The sequence below is a fragment of the Corythoichthys intestinalis genome, chromosome 3 (assembly GCF_030265065.1).
Source record: "Corythoichthys intestinalis isolate RoL2023-P3 chromosome 3, ASM3026506v1, whole genome shotgun sequence".
In the NCBI taxonomy this organism is placed as follows: domain Eukaryota; kingdom Metazoa; phylum Chordata; class Actinopteri; order Syngnathiformes; family Syngnathidae; genus Corythoichthys; species Corythoichthys intestinalis.
The window spans coordinates 20,634,867-20,647,844 of NC_080397.1; the positions used below are offsets into that span (position 1 = coordinate 20,634,867).

A 12,978-nucleotide genomic window follows, 5' to 3' on the forward strand; every position below is an offset into this window, starting at 1 on the left:
AGCAGGTTTACCTAGGAACACAACAGGTAGGTGAGTCGTAGTAGGCGAGCATTGCTACCGAGGCAGATTTACACAACGGTGTAGAAAAACAAAAAAACGTATTGAAACCAAAAGTGGATAAATCGTTCAACTTACAGAGTAGAGATGACAGGAACACACTCTCATTCCAGCAGAAATATGATCATAAGAAATGCTTTTCCGACGAACCGCTGCAATCCAGCCATCTGTCGTACCTTCGTGATCTGATATTTGGTCCTCCATGCAGGAAAACGGTGAAAAGTGAGTCCATTTTTCCTAGCCCCTTTTTTTTTGTCGTAGGAGACGCTGTTGCACCCGGTAACGCAACAATAAGCACCCATATTTTCTTTCTAAAACACCGAAAGAGTTAGCTTAGCACGACCACACGTTACAATCCGCATTGAGTCTGCCGAACCGGAAGTAAATCATATTGCCAGCATGGAGGCGCGTCCAAACAATGACGTAGTACGTCCCATTCCCTATTGCTCCACGTGCAAACACCCAGTGTTTGAAAATGAATACATTTTTAAATACCAATGACAATAGCTAATGTCATTTATTTTATTTTTTTTTAAGATGGGGGAAAAGCAGGAAAACAAATCGTCTCAAGTAAATGAAAGGCTCGTAAAACCATTGTTTTGTGAACAACAACAAGAATATTATTTAGTTGCATGGAATCTGCCATTATCAAAAGAAGAAGAAGGCTAGAAGCATCTCATTTGTCGGTCGCCTGTCACCAAGCAACGACGCGTCCTTAACATCGCAAAGGCTTATGGGATACTGAGGCCTTTGCGTCCACCGACCGCCCTTTTTGGAAAAGCCAGACAAGCACAGCCAGCGCTACATGACCCGAAGGAAATATCACCCTAAAAAACTCTTCAAACCGCCATTAAGGACCCCAAGGTATGCCCAGCCACGCTTTTGTTGCCTGCTATGACCGACGGCTCTCAGAATTGGAAAATGTGCCCGGGAAAAAGTGTATTTTAATGCGCGGTTTGATGACGTAATGTTGATTGTCAAACGCGAAATGGCGAGCTTGCTAAGGGGCCCGTCAATGTTTGCAAAACTCTGGTGGTGTCCTGTGGCTATTTTGACCATCTGTATTCAATGGGATGAGTTTATTTACTTATTTGGCAGAGGTACGTTTATTTTTGGTGATTTCTTGTCTTTTTTTATGTCAGTGATTCAGTTGAATCTAGGTTCGTGTTTTGCATCAAGGCGGGCTAACATTGAAGTCAACCAGGAGTAATGCTAACATGGTAATATTGGATATGTAACAACATTTCTCTTTTGGAATGCTATGAGTATATCACATCGCATTTTCGTGAAGTTTTATTTTATTCTATATTTCGTCTGTTGTTAATATTTATTTATTAAAGCAGTAACTTTCCAATTTGGTGACCCAGGCTCGGACTAGGCCTAAACAGGGTCGGCATTTTAAAAGCGATGTTTTGACCGACGTATCCTCTAAAAAAAATTAAGTATATATACAATGTTAAATCTCAAAGCTTTTTGTCCCCCTCAGAGTTTACGTTTTTTCATGTACTGTATTTTTCCAAAATATTGTAGGTGTTGTGTTCATGAAATCAAAACACTGCTACAGAAGAGACTGACATGTATTTGTGCACGTAAGAAAGCAACATTTAAAAATCATAAAATAGGCCGCATCGCATTCAACACAGCTCTGTTACAGAATAACTCGAAAAACATGCTGATTTTTTTGGGTGAGGGAGCCTTTGCTCAGGGAAATGATAAATTTAACAATCCGGTCTGTACATTTATTTGAAGCCAAATTCAAGTAACCTGCTGAGAAAGTGTTGTTGATTAAAGTCTTTCATAATAAAATTAATGTAGTAATGAGAAAAAATAACAACATTGACACGGGCTTCATGACATGATGACATGGCTTACGTAGGGCCTGGACATGCTCACCACAGTGTTTACAATCGGGATACTTGCTTATCTTCTGCTTCCCAAGATATGACTGTATACAATGAGCATCTTTTGTGGCGACGTCGATCATATGTGCCATCTATGCATGACTACAATTTGCACTGATTTTTTTCTTTATCAAAACAAATGATGTTCTGTAAATCTTAACTATGTTCTTTTAGATAGCTAGACTATTGATTTCCAAAACTTTTGCACTGTGCTGCACAGTGTGATGTATCCACTGAGAATCAAATCTGTCTTACCATGACATGAAAGTGCTCTTTTTCTTCTTAGTAAAGAATCCAGTGAATAATGGCGGCTGAAGACGAGTTTCCTGCTCATTACAAAGTCATGATGGACAAACTGAATGAACAGCGACAATTGGACCAGTTCACAGACATCACTTTGATTGTAGATGGTAAGTTGATTAAAAGTGCCTAATATCTAATGGCAGCAGGCCACGTGGCCAAATCTGATTTCTTATATTGATGTTCTGTTTTTAACTGTACTGCTCCTTGTATTTCAGTTGCATAAAACTTACATTGTTGGACTATATTCAATGTGTTTCGCTGCACTCACAACCGGCAGATATCCATTGTGTATTGGATGACTCAAGAAACTGAATAGAATATCCTAGTCCATGTAGGTTTTTTTTTCCAGTGTATGCTACCATGAAACCGATCTAGATTGAGAAAAAAATGGAAGTGTCTCTTGAACCACACTGCAAATCAAGCCTTTGTGTTGTGCCTCTGCAATGTCCTAAACAGGCATGTTTGTTCTTTTAGGGCACCAATTCCGAGCACACAAGGCAGTGTTGGCAGCATGCAGTCAGTTTTTTCACAAGTTCTTCCAAGATTTTACTCAAGAACCCCTGGTGGAAATTGAAGGTACTGTTATTTGCTTATTGCAAATCTAAAGGCCTTTTCACTAGTGATGGGACGAAATGGGCCGAGGTTCCGAAGCTTGTGTCGAGTAATGGGAGGGGAGTTTCCACGAAGCTTGTAACGAGGCACGCGTCATTTTGGCAAAACCCGGAAATGATGACGTTGGAATCTTGTGGACGCTTCAGGAGTGATCCGACGTTTGGTGCGCATTGCAAAAACAGTACAGACTACGGTATAAATTGGTTGCAAAACGCAATGGCGATCGCCTGTTATCTCACATTTTGTGGTTTTCGGGCTCCTGTACTTGTTACATCTGTGCGCAACCAGTGCAATCTTTTTTCAAGCCTTGTCCTTTGCTTGTGATGGGATCTGTGCGAAAAAAGCGATCCTCCCCTGTATGGGAACATTTTGATTTGATTGCTTTCAATAAGGTAAGGGAGAAAAACTACTTTAATATAAATGTGAGTGTGTGTGTACTAGAGGTGTGCAAAATTTCCGATTCTTAGATTATTCGCGATTCGGCCGTGGAAGATTCGAGAACGATTCACAAACATCCAAATTCCGATTATTGAAATATGCGAAGTAAACCGGAAGTACACAACACTCAGCGTGCTGCGCGGTCTTCGGGACGGAACGGAGCGAGAGTAGCTAAACATCATGCTTCCCATTACCCGGCCCCTCGGGTAATGCCAATGCTCAACTTACAGCTCTAGCTCAACTCATGCAACGAGATAAAAAAACACAACATACCTGACTGCTGCCGAAAAGCTGCTACAAGTACGGTTACGGTGGATATCATTTATATAGGACTAGATGCATTACAGATTTGGTAGTGTTAGCAGCACATCTACAAAAAGCTAGATGCGGGCGTTACAAACGGCCGCCATCTTAAAGCAGTACACTTCCCTGCAAGGCTGTTGTAGCGAACCTTCCAAGCAAACCTAATTAACTTTTTATCTAAAATACTCCTAAATCGGTAAAATATTGACTTGAATCTATCTTTAAAATAGTTTTAAAACTTTCACATGTCGAAAGTAGACAAAAGGGAAATTATGGAATAACGGGAGCAATTTTAACAAATTTAACGGTTGATTCACAACATTAAATTAATTGAATGTAGTTTGAAGCTGCTGATACAGAATGGGGACTGGAGTTTTTTATTTAATGTTATTTTTGTATATTTGTTTACTGCTATATGTTAACTTGATACTGAAATAGTAGTGTGGTTTAGCCTGAGAGTATTTTTGAACAATTTTGGAACTAATGTACAAAACATAAAAAAAAAAGAAAAAAAAAAAGGAGGGGGGTGCATCAATAATCGTTTTATAATCGAATCGGAGCCTCTGAATCGTAATCGAATCGTTAGGTGCCCAGAGATTCCCAGCTCTAGTGTGTACCTATCTGAACCAAAAATCAACAGAATGAACAATCCATTAGTGTGCTGGGAGGCACAAAAGAATACCTACCCAAATTTATATAAACTGGCACTCACATTTCTCTGCACCCCAGCTTCATCTGTGCCTTGTGAAAGAATATTTTCTAAAGCTGGTGAAATATTGTCCAAAAAAAGAAACCGCTTAAAGCCAGCCATTGTGGGAAAGCTATTATTTCTAAATAAAAACGAATAACAAATTATCCTTAGCACTTGTTGTATTTTGTTCACATACTAAATTACCAACACAAGCACATTCATATCTTTTTCTTACGCAATAACCATTGAACTAACAATGTTGACCTCTTGGGCTTCTAGACCACTTAATGGCGCCATAGAGTAAATGAAGCACCATGAATCTTTGCTACATGAGCAAACCAATTGGCTGCAAAGCTTCATTGCTTCATGAGGCTTCATTTGGCCATCACTACTTTTCACACTGCACATTTCTCAGTGTTTGTGATGTGTCAGCTCTCTGGTGCATGATCGCCTGTGTTTGGAAATTCTTGAATAGTGGCCTCCCAGGAAGTATCAGTAAAATTTTCCCACTGGATGGTCTGTTGCTGTTAGTACCAGCACCTGTGCCTTTGTCTGCACCTTTTAGTGTTGTCGTGGTGCTTTTGAGTTAAATTTTCCAACAAAAGGGGAATAACATCATGGCAAACACCTACCCTGACACAAAATTTATTATGTTCTCAAGTCACACAATGAATAGGTTAGTCACTGTCACTGCTTGTTGGTAAGTGCAGTGTGAAAGTGCGTTTTACTAATTGCAAACTTCCCTCATGTCTCTGTTAAGCAGGCCAGTTTAGGAAACCAAGTGATGATATTGAAAGGAACGATGAAAATCAAATCCTGACAAAATGTTATATTACCAAGCCTTTACCACTCCTGCTATTTTGTCCTTCACTAACAGGAGTAAGTAACATGGCATTCCGCCAACTGATGGAGTTCACATACACAGCCACGTTAGCTGTTGCAGGAAAGGAAGAAGCCTTCGACATCTGGAAGGCTGCCGAATACCTCCAGATGCAGGAAGCCATCAAGGCACTCACCAACAAGTGAGATTTTTTTTTTTTTTTTAATGAACTTGTCCTCATGTTAGTCTTTGAAAGGCACTTTGCTCAACTACTGGAGTTATAGTGCCATATCTGGTTATATAGTGCCATATCTGGTTACATTCTTTTAGCCATGTTTAATTCCAAAATTTGCAGCCACCAAATTTAAGTGCATCCCTGACCATGACACGTTGTGGTATCTTTTGGGTTTAAGAATAATACAACCACATTATGATTTTTTTTTTGGGGGGGGGGGGGGTACAGGCCATTGAGTATAAGCTGTTCCTGAAAGTTGACATAATTTGAAATGAGTATCTGGTTGACCACTCGGTAAACAAAAATATAATAATTTGAGTATAACTCTGATAGAGCTGCGTGATTTTAAACCATAAGCCTTATGCTCATGTACTGTATACATTAACTCATTCACTCCCAGCCATTTTCACCGGAGCAAGGCCCTTGTCTCCCGGCTGTTTTTCTAGATTTTGACTGATTTTGCAAGACCCACAGAAAATTCTGTTCTATTGCTATATTAACATGGAACCCACCAAAAGAAAGATTTCTCTCTTCTCTCAGCAGAAAAAAAGTTAGTTCATATCTTTTTCCGTTCCTTAGAAATCAGCATTAGAAAATAGCTTAGGTTGAGCAATTTTCCAATTTCTGATGAAAAAAAAACGGAGAATTTGAGCTTTTTGTGAAAGCATACATTTCAAACATAACTTTGACTTGTACACAGCTATTTTTTGCTTAAGTTACATCCCAAACCTCTGAATAATGTTTTCCTTTTACAAAATAAGATAAACAACAAGACAAATAGAGCTTTTGATCGCAAAGTAACAATTTATTTACACATAACTAAACTATTGAACTGTTGAACTATTTGTGCACATAACAACGGGAAAGGCTCTTGGCTGCTCCCGTAGCTAATCTGATGAATCCGAATCAAGATCGGTCTCACTTTTTTCACCATCATCTTCATCGTTGGTTTCAACCTCGGGCTAAGGAGTAATGCAACGTGAGCTCTGCAGAACGCGTGTGGAAGACATCACCGTCTGTCTCATCAAGATAGATTTTTTTTAATCCTTCTTTGACGATGGTTTAGTTTTCTTTTCAAAACACTCCTCCAGTGTCGTTTGCCTTTTTTTCCCCTGATCGTTGTCCACTTTTTTCTCAAATTCTCACAAGATCCCTCCAACTTCCGTTTCCTATTTTTCTTCACTTCCTTTCTTGGCCCGAGATAAGTTCTTACCAAATGCGCTACTGACCTCCAGTGGCCAGTTTTATTGCTTTAAAATGGGTTTTGAGCTTTGTGCATTATATTTTAGATGGATCGGAACCTATAGATGCCTCTTGTAAAAAAATAAAAAATAATAATAAATAAAAAACAAACCGCAAAAGACCTAAAAATATGTTTTTGGGACACTAAAGCAATTAAAAATAGAGCATATTTACATGTTTTTGGGAGCAAATGAGTTAATAGATTATACCTCAATTGACCCATAAAAAATATGTACCCTAGGGTCCAAAAGCAATTCAGTGGCATAAATACCTAATGCCACTAAACCTTTGCATTTGCCATTGTATACCTGAATGGGAGACAAATGGGAACATAGTGATGTGCAAAGGTGAAGGACTCTTTATATGCCCAAACTTTTTTGCCCCTTACTTACTTCCTTATATGTCAATATAGATTTTCTCAACTTCACTTTTATGAATGAGGTTACCCCCGTGAGCTCAATGTTTTCTATAAGTGAAATACCAATGATTTGTTCAGATAAATTTAAAACAAACTTCATAATGAATGTCAGTCTTTATCCTGGGGGGGGTTTAAACCGACAATAAGCTGCCCCCCCCCCCTTCCCCCTCAATCGATGTAATATATAAACATTTTTGAACCCCATGGAAAAAAATGTTTTGTTGTTGGGTTCACAAAATCAAGACACGTGTGTTTTCCTGCAGGATAACTGATTCTTCATCGGTGACGCCAAAGAACAACAGTATAAAGAGGAAGATTGCCGAGACATCTTGCGTCATCACAGAAGCCCTACCTATGGTGGAGGGGGAGCAGGTTTGTATTTTTGTATTTGTCACAGTTAAGTTAATAAAACTTTGTCTGAACGGCTATTTCATTAAACACTTAGCTTATTTGAAGTTTATTGACCTGAATATGTTCTCACAGGTGGAGATAGAGATGATAGCAGATGGTGCAATTGAGGTAGAGGAGTCTGGGCTGGAGGAAGTAGTGGACGCGGCAAAGAATGCCCAATCAAATGATTCCGCTTTGGCTCTCCTTGCTGACATCACCAGCAAGTATCAGCAGGAGGAACCCTCCATACAGGTCATTAAGAAGGGAGATATAGAAGAGGTACATATAGAAGAGCTCCATGCAGTCCAAAATACAGAAACACCTTGATTTACAAGTTTAATTTGTTCTTGTGCTATGCATGTAACTATTTATTGGAACACCAAATACATTTAAAAATGCCAATCATGTTCCAGCCCCTGAAAAAATACTGCTTAATTTTTAAACTGGTTTTAAAATGAGGAAAAAAGCACTGTGTAAAGACAAAATAGGAGTGTAACAACTTTATATTTAAAAAGAAAAATAGTTTAAAGATCGGCTAAATCGTAGGAAAATATATTTGTTTAGTGAGATACACTGCTATGCTAGTACACAAATTTCAGTTCGAAGGGAAAAATATGACGCTTTTAGCTCAATAAAACTTAAGTTGGATCTTTTTTAAGACTGAGTTAACAGTGTAGATGGTTCTGTCTAGAGGTGTGCAAAATTTCCGATTCTTAGATTATTCGCGATTCGGCCGTGGAAGATTCGAGAACGATTCACAAGCATCCAAATTCCGATTATTGAAATATGCCAAGTAAAGCGGAAGTACAACACACTCAGCGCGCCGTGCGGTCTTCGGGGCACAACGAGGAAGAACGCAGCGAGAGTAGCTAAACATCATGCTTCTCATTACCCGGCCCCTTGGGTAATGCCAATGCTCAACTCACGGCTCTAGCTCAACTCATCCCACGAGATAAAAAAACACAACAACATACCTGACTGCTGCCGAAAAGCTGCTAAAAAGTACGTCATCCACATAATGTAATGGTAGATATCATTTATATAGGACTAGATCGACCATTGATTCGGTAGCGTGAGCAGCACATCTACAAAAAGCTAGATGCGGCCGTTAGTAAACGGCCGCCATCTTAAAGCAGTACACTTACCTGCAAGGCTGTTGTAGCGAACCTTCCAAGCAAACCTAATTAACTTTTTATCTAAAATACTCCTAAATCGGTAAAATACTGACTTGAATCTATCTTAAAAAATAGTTTTAAAACTTTCACATGTCGAAAGTAGACAAAAGGGAAATTATGGAATAACGGTAGCAATTCTAACAACTTTAACAGTTGATTCACAACATTAAATTAATTGAATGTAGTTTAAAGCTGCTGTTACAGAATGGGGACTGGAGTTTTTTATTTACTGTTATTTTTGTATATTTGTTTACTGCTATATGTTAACTTGATACTGAAATAGTAGTTTGGTTTAGCCTGAGAGGATTTTTGAACAATTTTGGAACTAATTAATGTACAAAACATTTAATTAAAAAAAAAAAAAAAAAAGGAGGGGGGGTGCATCAATAATTGTTTTATAATCGAATCGGAGCCTCTGAATCGTAATCGTAATCGAATCGTTAGGTGCCCAAAGATTCCCAGCTCTAGTTCTGTCTATGTTTTCCTATGAGCAATAACAAGTTTTATGGTATGGTTTTGTCTGTTGTTAAAGGAAGTTTTGTATCAGGAAGAAACGGTGACTGCCTCTAAGGTGCTGGAGAATGCAGACCTGCCGCAAGTCCAGTTTTCCCAATTGGACAATGCTTTTCGTTGTAGCAAGTGTGACCGAACCTTCAAGTTGTACTACCACCTTAAGCAGCACCTGAAAACGCACCTGAATCTGCTGAAGAAGCAGCACGTGTGCAGCCACTGTGGCAAAGCTTACACGCGGGAGGGTGCCTTGAATCAGCATTTGAATGCTTTCCATTTTGATGCGGAGGAGCAGGCCCAAAACCAGAAAGCCCCAAAGAGAGTTCACATTTGCGAATACTGCAAAAAGCACTTCGACCACTTTGGACATTTTAAGGAACACCTTCGAAAGCATACTGGTAAGACAAAATCGCATTGTGTTTCAATCAATCATGGTATTGTACTTCATTTGTCGTTTCATTTAATTTGGTTTTCTTTGTTTTATATGTAGGTGAAAAACCATACGAGTGCCCAGACTGTCATGAACGATTTGCGAGGAACAGCACACTCAAGTGCCATATGGCGGCCTGTCAAAATGGCGCCGGAGCCAAGAAAGGACGCAAGAAACTCTATGAATGCCAGGTATAATCCAACATAGGCATCACATAAATTAAGATGGATCCATAAAATTTTATTTTCATGTAATGATGGTGGGAAAATGTAATGGAATAAGAATTCCTCAGTCTTGAGAAATATAATAAGTCCTTCAAGTCATAAACCCGTAGTTAAAGCAACTAATGACATTTTGTTTCGTCGTATTCCACATACAGGAGACGCAACATGGGACTGTAGTTATTACATTAACTTCATTCGTCAGCAGAGGGTAGCGTTGTGCTCCAGACCACACTATCCGAGATTGAAGGCCGCTTCTAAATCAGTATCTTCTGGTCTGTGTTTGTATTCTCGGGTGCTTATGAAACGTGATCAGAGACAGACCAGTTACTTTTTCATTCCTAAATTGGCATCAAACCAAGGACATTTGAGTTCCCAGATGTTGTTTTTGCTCCGTTTCCTTTAGGGAATCTGCTCCTGAGCAGACGTGTGTTCTCAGGGGCCAGAGTCTCCCAGATTCCTTTGCGCCAAAACAAGCGAGCAACAGCTGTAGGCGGGTTGTGACATCATCCTCTAGTACTCTGCTGTGCCAATACTTAAGCAAAGCATTCTGCATGCTCCAGTTCTTGCTAAATCCGTACTTTCTGTTGACAAGAATGTACTTCCCAAGAACACGAGCACATTTTTTTTGTAATTTTGAGAAACAGCCCAAGACTGAAACCAAGACTTGTGTATTTTAAGTTAAAAACCTATAAATATATAATTTTAATTTTTAAGGCATCCTAGGCATGTCCGCTAATCAGCACTAATCCATTACACAATTCAACAACTCTGCTTAATGCATGTTCCTGGTCTAGGCTTTACATTTTGGAGCTGAGAACTTTTTTTCATTGAAATGACAGAAAGGGTGCAATGTAGATGCAGGATTTATCTCTCTATCATCTCCATCCATCCAATCTCTGTACAGATTATTGTCACTTGGTGGTGCTGGAGGCTCCATTATAACCTATATGATTTATGTCACAGAAGGTGCAGGATATTTGGCGCGAATTTTTTTACATAATGGTTGCACAAACATACTCCAAATGTGTGTTTAGGTAGGGCAGGCTTTCCGCAGTTGTTCAACTGACACACATACTAGTTTCTAACAGCTCAACCAATTGGCATTACCGTATTGGCCCGAATATAAGACGATGTTTTTTGCACTGAAATAAGATTGAAAAAGAGGAGGTCGTCTTATAACTGCGGTCTAAAAAAAAAAAAAAAAAAAAAAAAAAAAAAAAAACTGCGGCCTAGACATATACCCATTCACGACGCTTGATGGCGCCAGTCATCAATGAATCGAATGCTGAACGCGACTCGGGCGGCCAAAGGGAACCCCTGACACGAAGAAGAAAGTGGTAAGAAGGAAAAGAGAAGAAAATACCGGTAATAGAAGAGATAACCGAAAATGGAGAAACTTCGCGACAATTTGGAGAAAAGTGGGTCGAAGATTGGCCAGGTTAACCGGTGTTTGGCCATTCCTTACTACGCGGCGAAACGTCCTACACAATGCTCAGGGCGCTTGCATATGCATTCACACGCATGCGCACATCGGTTGGAAGCGGCGAGTACTCACTATTTTTGTTTTTATTTAGTTATTTAGAACCTTTTCACAGCCTCAAAGATACTTTTTGCATGTATTACCCTCTCATACTTTTAACCATTGTGTTTTTTTGTGTTAGCTTTGAAGCAGTTGACCACATTAGTCACGTAGCGTATTTAAATCGTCCTTATTTGACATAACTACATTTAAGTATTTTCTGCAGGCATTTCTTTAGTACGTTATTCCTGTATGCATCTAAACAAAACAAGTTTAGAGCGCACGGTAGTAATTTAGGTGTCAAATTCGACTAATGTAGGACGTTTCGCCGATGTAGGACATTTTGGCAGAACACCGGCAGCTGAGGAGAAGTTATGACGCAAACTTCAAGTTGATGGTGATAAATGAGGCGGTGTCTTCAAACAACTGCAAAGCGGCTGTGAAATATGGTGTCACAGAGTGTAATGTACGGAGATGGAGAGCTCAAAAAGATCGCCTAAAAAATGCTCAGTCAGAGAAAAGCTTTCCGTGGTCGTTTCTGTATAAAAATTAATTTGGTGTTCAAAAAGTCTTTTTTCAAACTTAAGTCTTGAAAAAGAGGGGGTCGTCTTATAATCGGGGTCGTCTTATATTCGGGCCAATACGGTATTTCATAATTTTTAATAAAACTGTTTCAGAGTCATGGTTCCCACTAATTGGTGATGACTACACAAAACAAAATACCTTAAGAAATAATAAATATATTAAGCAGGTTTAACAGAACTTTCATAATGGGGCCATTGATGACATGGATCAATACGTGAGAGAGGGAAATGTTTATCACAAATTACATATGTGGCATACCCTATTTAGGACTTTTTTCCTCATTCTGCAGGTATGTAGCAGTGTGTTCAACAGCTGGGACCAATTCAAAGACCATCTTGTGAGCCACACTGGACACAAACCCAACCATTGCACGATGTGTGACTTGTGGTTCACTGCCCCCCAAGAGCTAAAGGCCCACCTTAAAGACGTTCACTCCATTGAGGAAGAAAAATCAAGCGAAGAACAGGTCATCACTGACACCGCAGCCACAGCAGCTCTCACCATCACCACGCAGAACATTGAGACCACAGAGACGGTGCTGTTGGACGACGGCATCCAGGTTGAGCACGTAACGGTAAACCCCATTGAGGTGATAGAGATGGAGGAGACGACTACAGTCGTGGTGGAGGACGGTGGTGTTGCAGAGATGTGCGAGGAGGATGTGGAGAGACTGAAACAAGCCGGCATACAGATCCAAATGGTCCGCGTGTCCTCCAAGGAGCTGAATGAGCAGGAGGTGGCGCAGGCTCAGGTGGAAGTGGAGTTGGACTCTGAGATGATGAACGTGGAGGAAACAATACAAACAGTGGTTGTATGAAAATGCGACCTAAGCCATGCATGAAATGTACTGAACACCAAGTTCCTTTTTGCGGGAAGGGAGGGGTCACATTCTCAACATCCTGAACTCTGACAAATGCTGCAAATGGTCAAAGATGTAGATTTGTCACATTATATTTATTTTAAAGTTCTCACCCTATCTAAAACTGAGTGATCTTTTTCCCCTTTCTCATCTGGCAAAATCATTTTGCTAAACATCTTATTTCTCAGTGCTTATGCTGCAGCTTTGTTCAAGCTAATACATTTTTTGTAGTGAAAATTACAGTAATAAACTGTTGCCAGAACATC

General features: G+C 39.7%; 1 protein-coding gene across 3 annotated transcripts; it reads left to right on the forward strand.

Annotated features, from left to right (window-relative positions):
- The first annotated feature begins 752 nt into the window (after nucleotides 1-752).
- On the forward strand, nucleotides 753-12,978 carry znf131 (zinc finger protein 131). Of its 3 annotated transcripts, none has more exons than XM_057832710.1 (9): nucleotides 753-921; nucleotides 2,245-2,368; nucleotides 2,736-2,837; nucleotides 5,183-5,327; nucleotides 7,284-7,392; nucleotides 7,504-7,689; nucleotides 9,118-9,493; nucleotides 9,586-9,716; nucleotides 12,143-12,978. In XM_057832710.1, exons 2-9 carry the CDS (start codon nucleotides 2,263-2,265, stop codon nucleotides 12,668-12,670), a joined length of 1,683 nt encoding a protein of 560 aa, XP_057688693.1. In that variant the 5' UTR covers nucleotides 753-921; nucleotides 2,245-2,262; the 3' UTR covers nucleotides 12,671-12,978. The 3 variants fall into 3 exon arrangements, with proteins under 3 accessions (XP_057688693.1, XP_057688694.1, XP_057688695.1); XM_057832711.1 differs by lacking the exon at nucleotides 753-921 and adding an exon at nucleotides 1,002-1,157; XM_057832712.1 differs by lacking the exon at nucleotides 753-921 and adding an exon at nucleotides 2,477-2,592.

Bases quoted from the DNA above. Each gene is read 5' to 3' on its own strand.
- znf131 (XM_057832710.1), top strand. From the start codon at position 2,263: ATGGCGGCTGAAGACGAGTTTCCTGCTCATTACAAAGTCATGATGGAC. The intron at 2,369-2,735 runs GTAAGTTGATTA...TTGTTCTTTTAG, and splicing joins CATCACTTTGATTGTAGATG to GGCACCAATTCCGAGCACAC. The intron at 9,717-12,142 runs GTATAATCCAAC...CTCATTCTGCAG, and splicing joins AGAAACTCTATGAATGCCAG to GTATGTAGCAGTGTGTTCAA.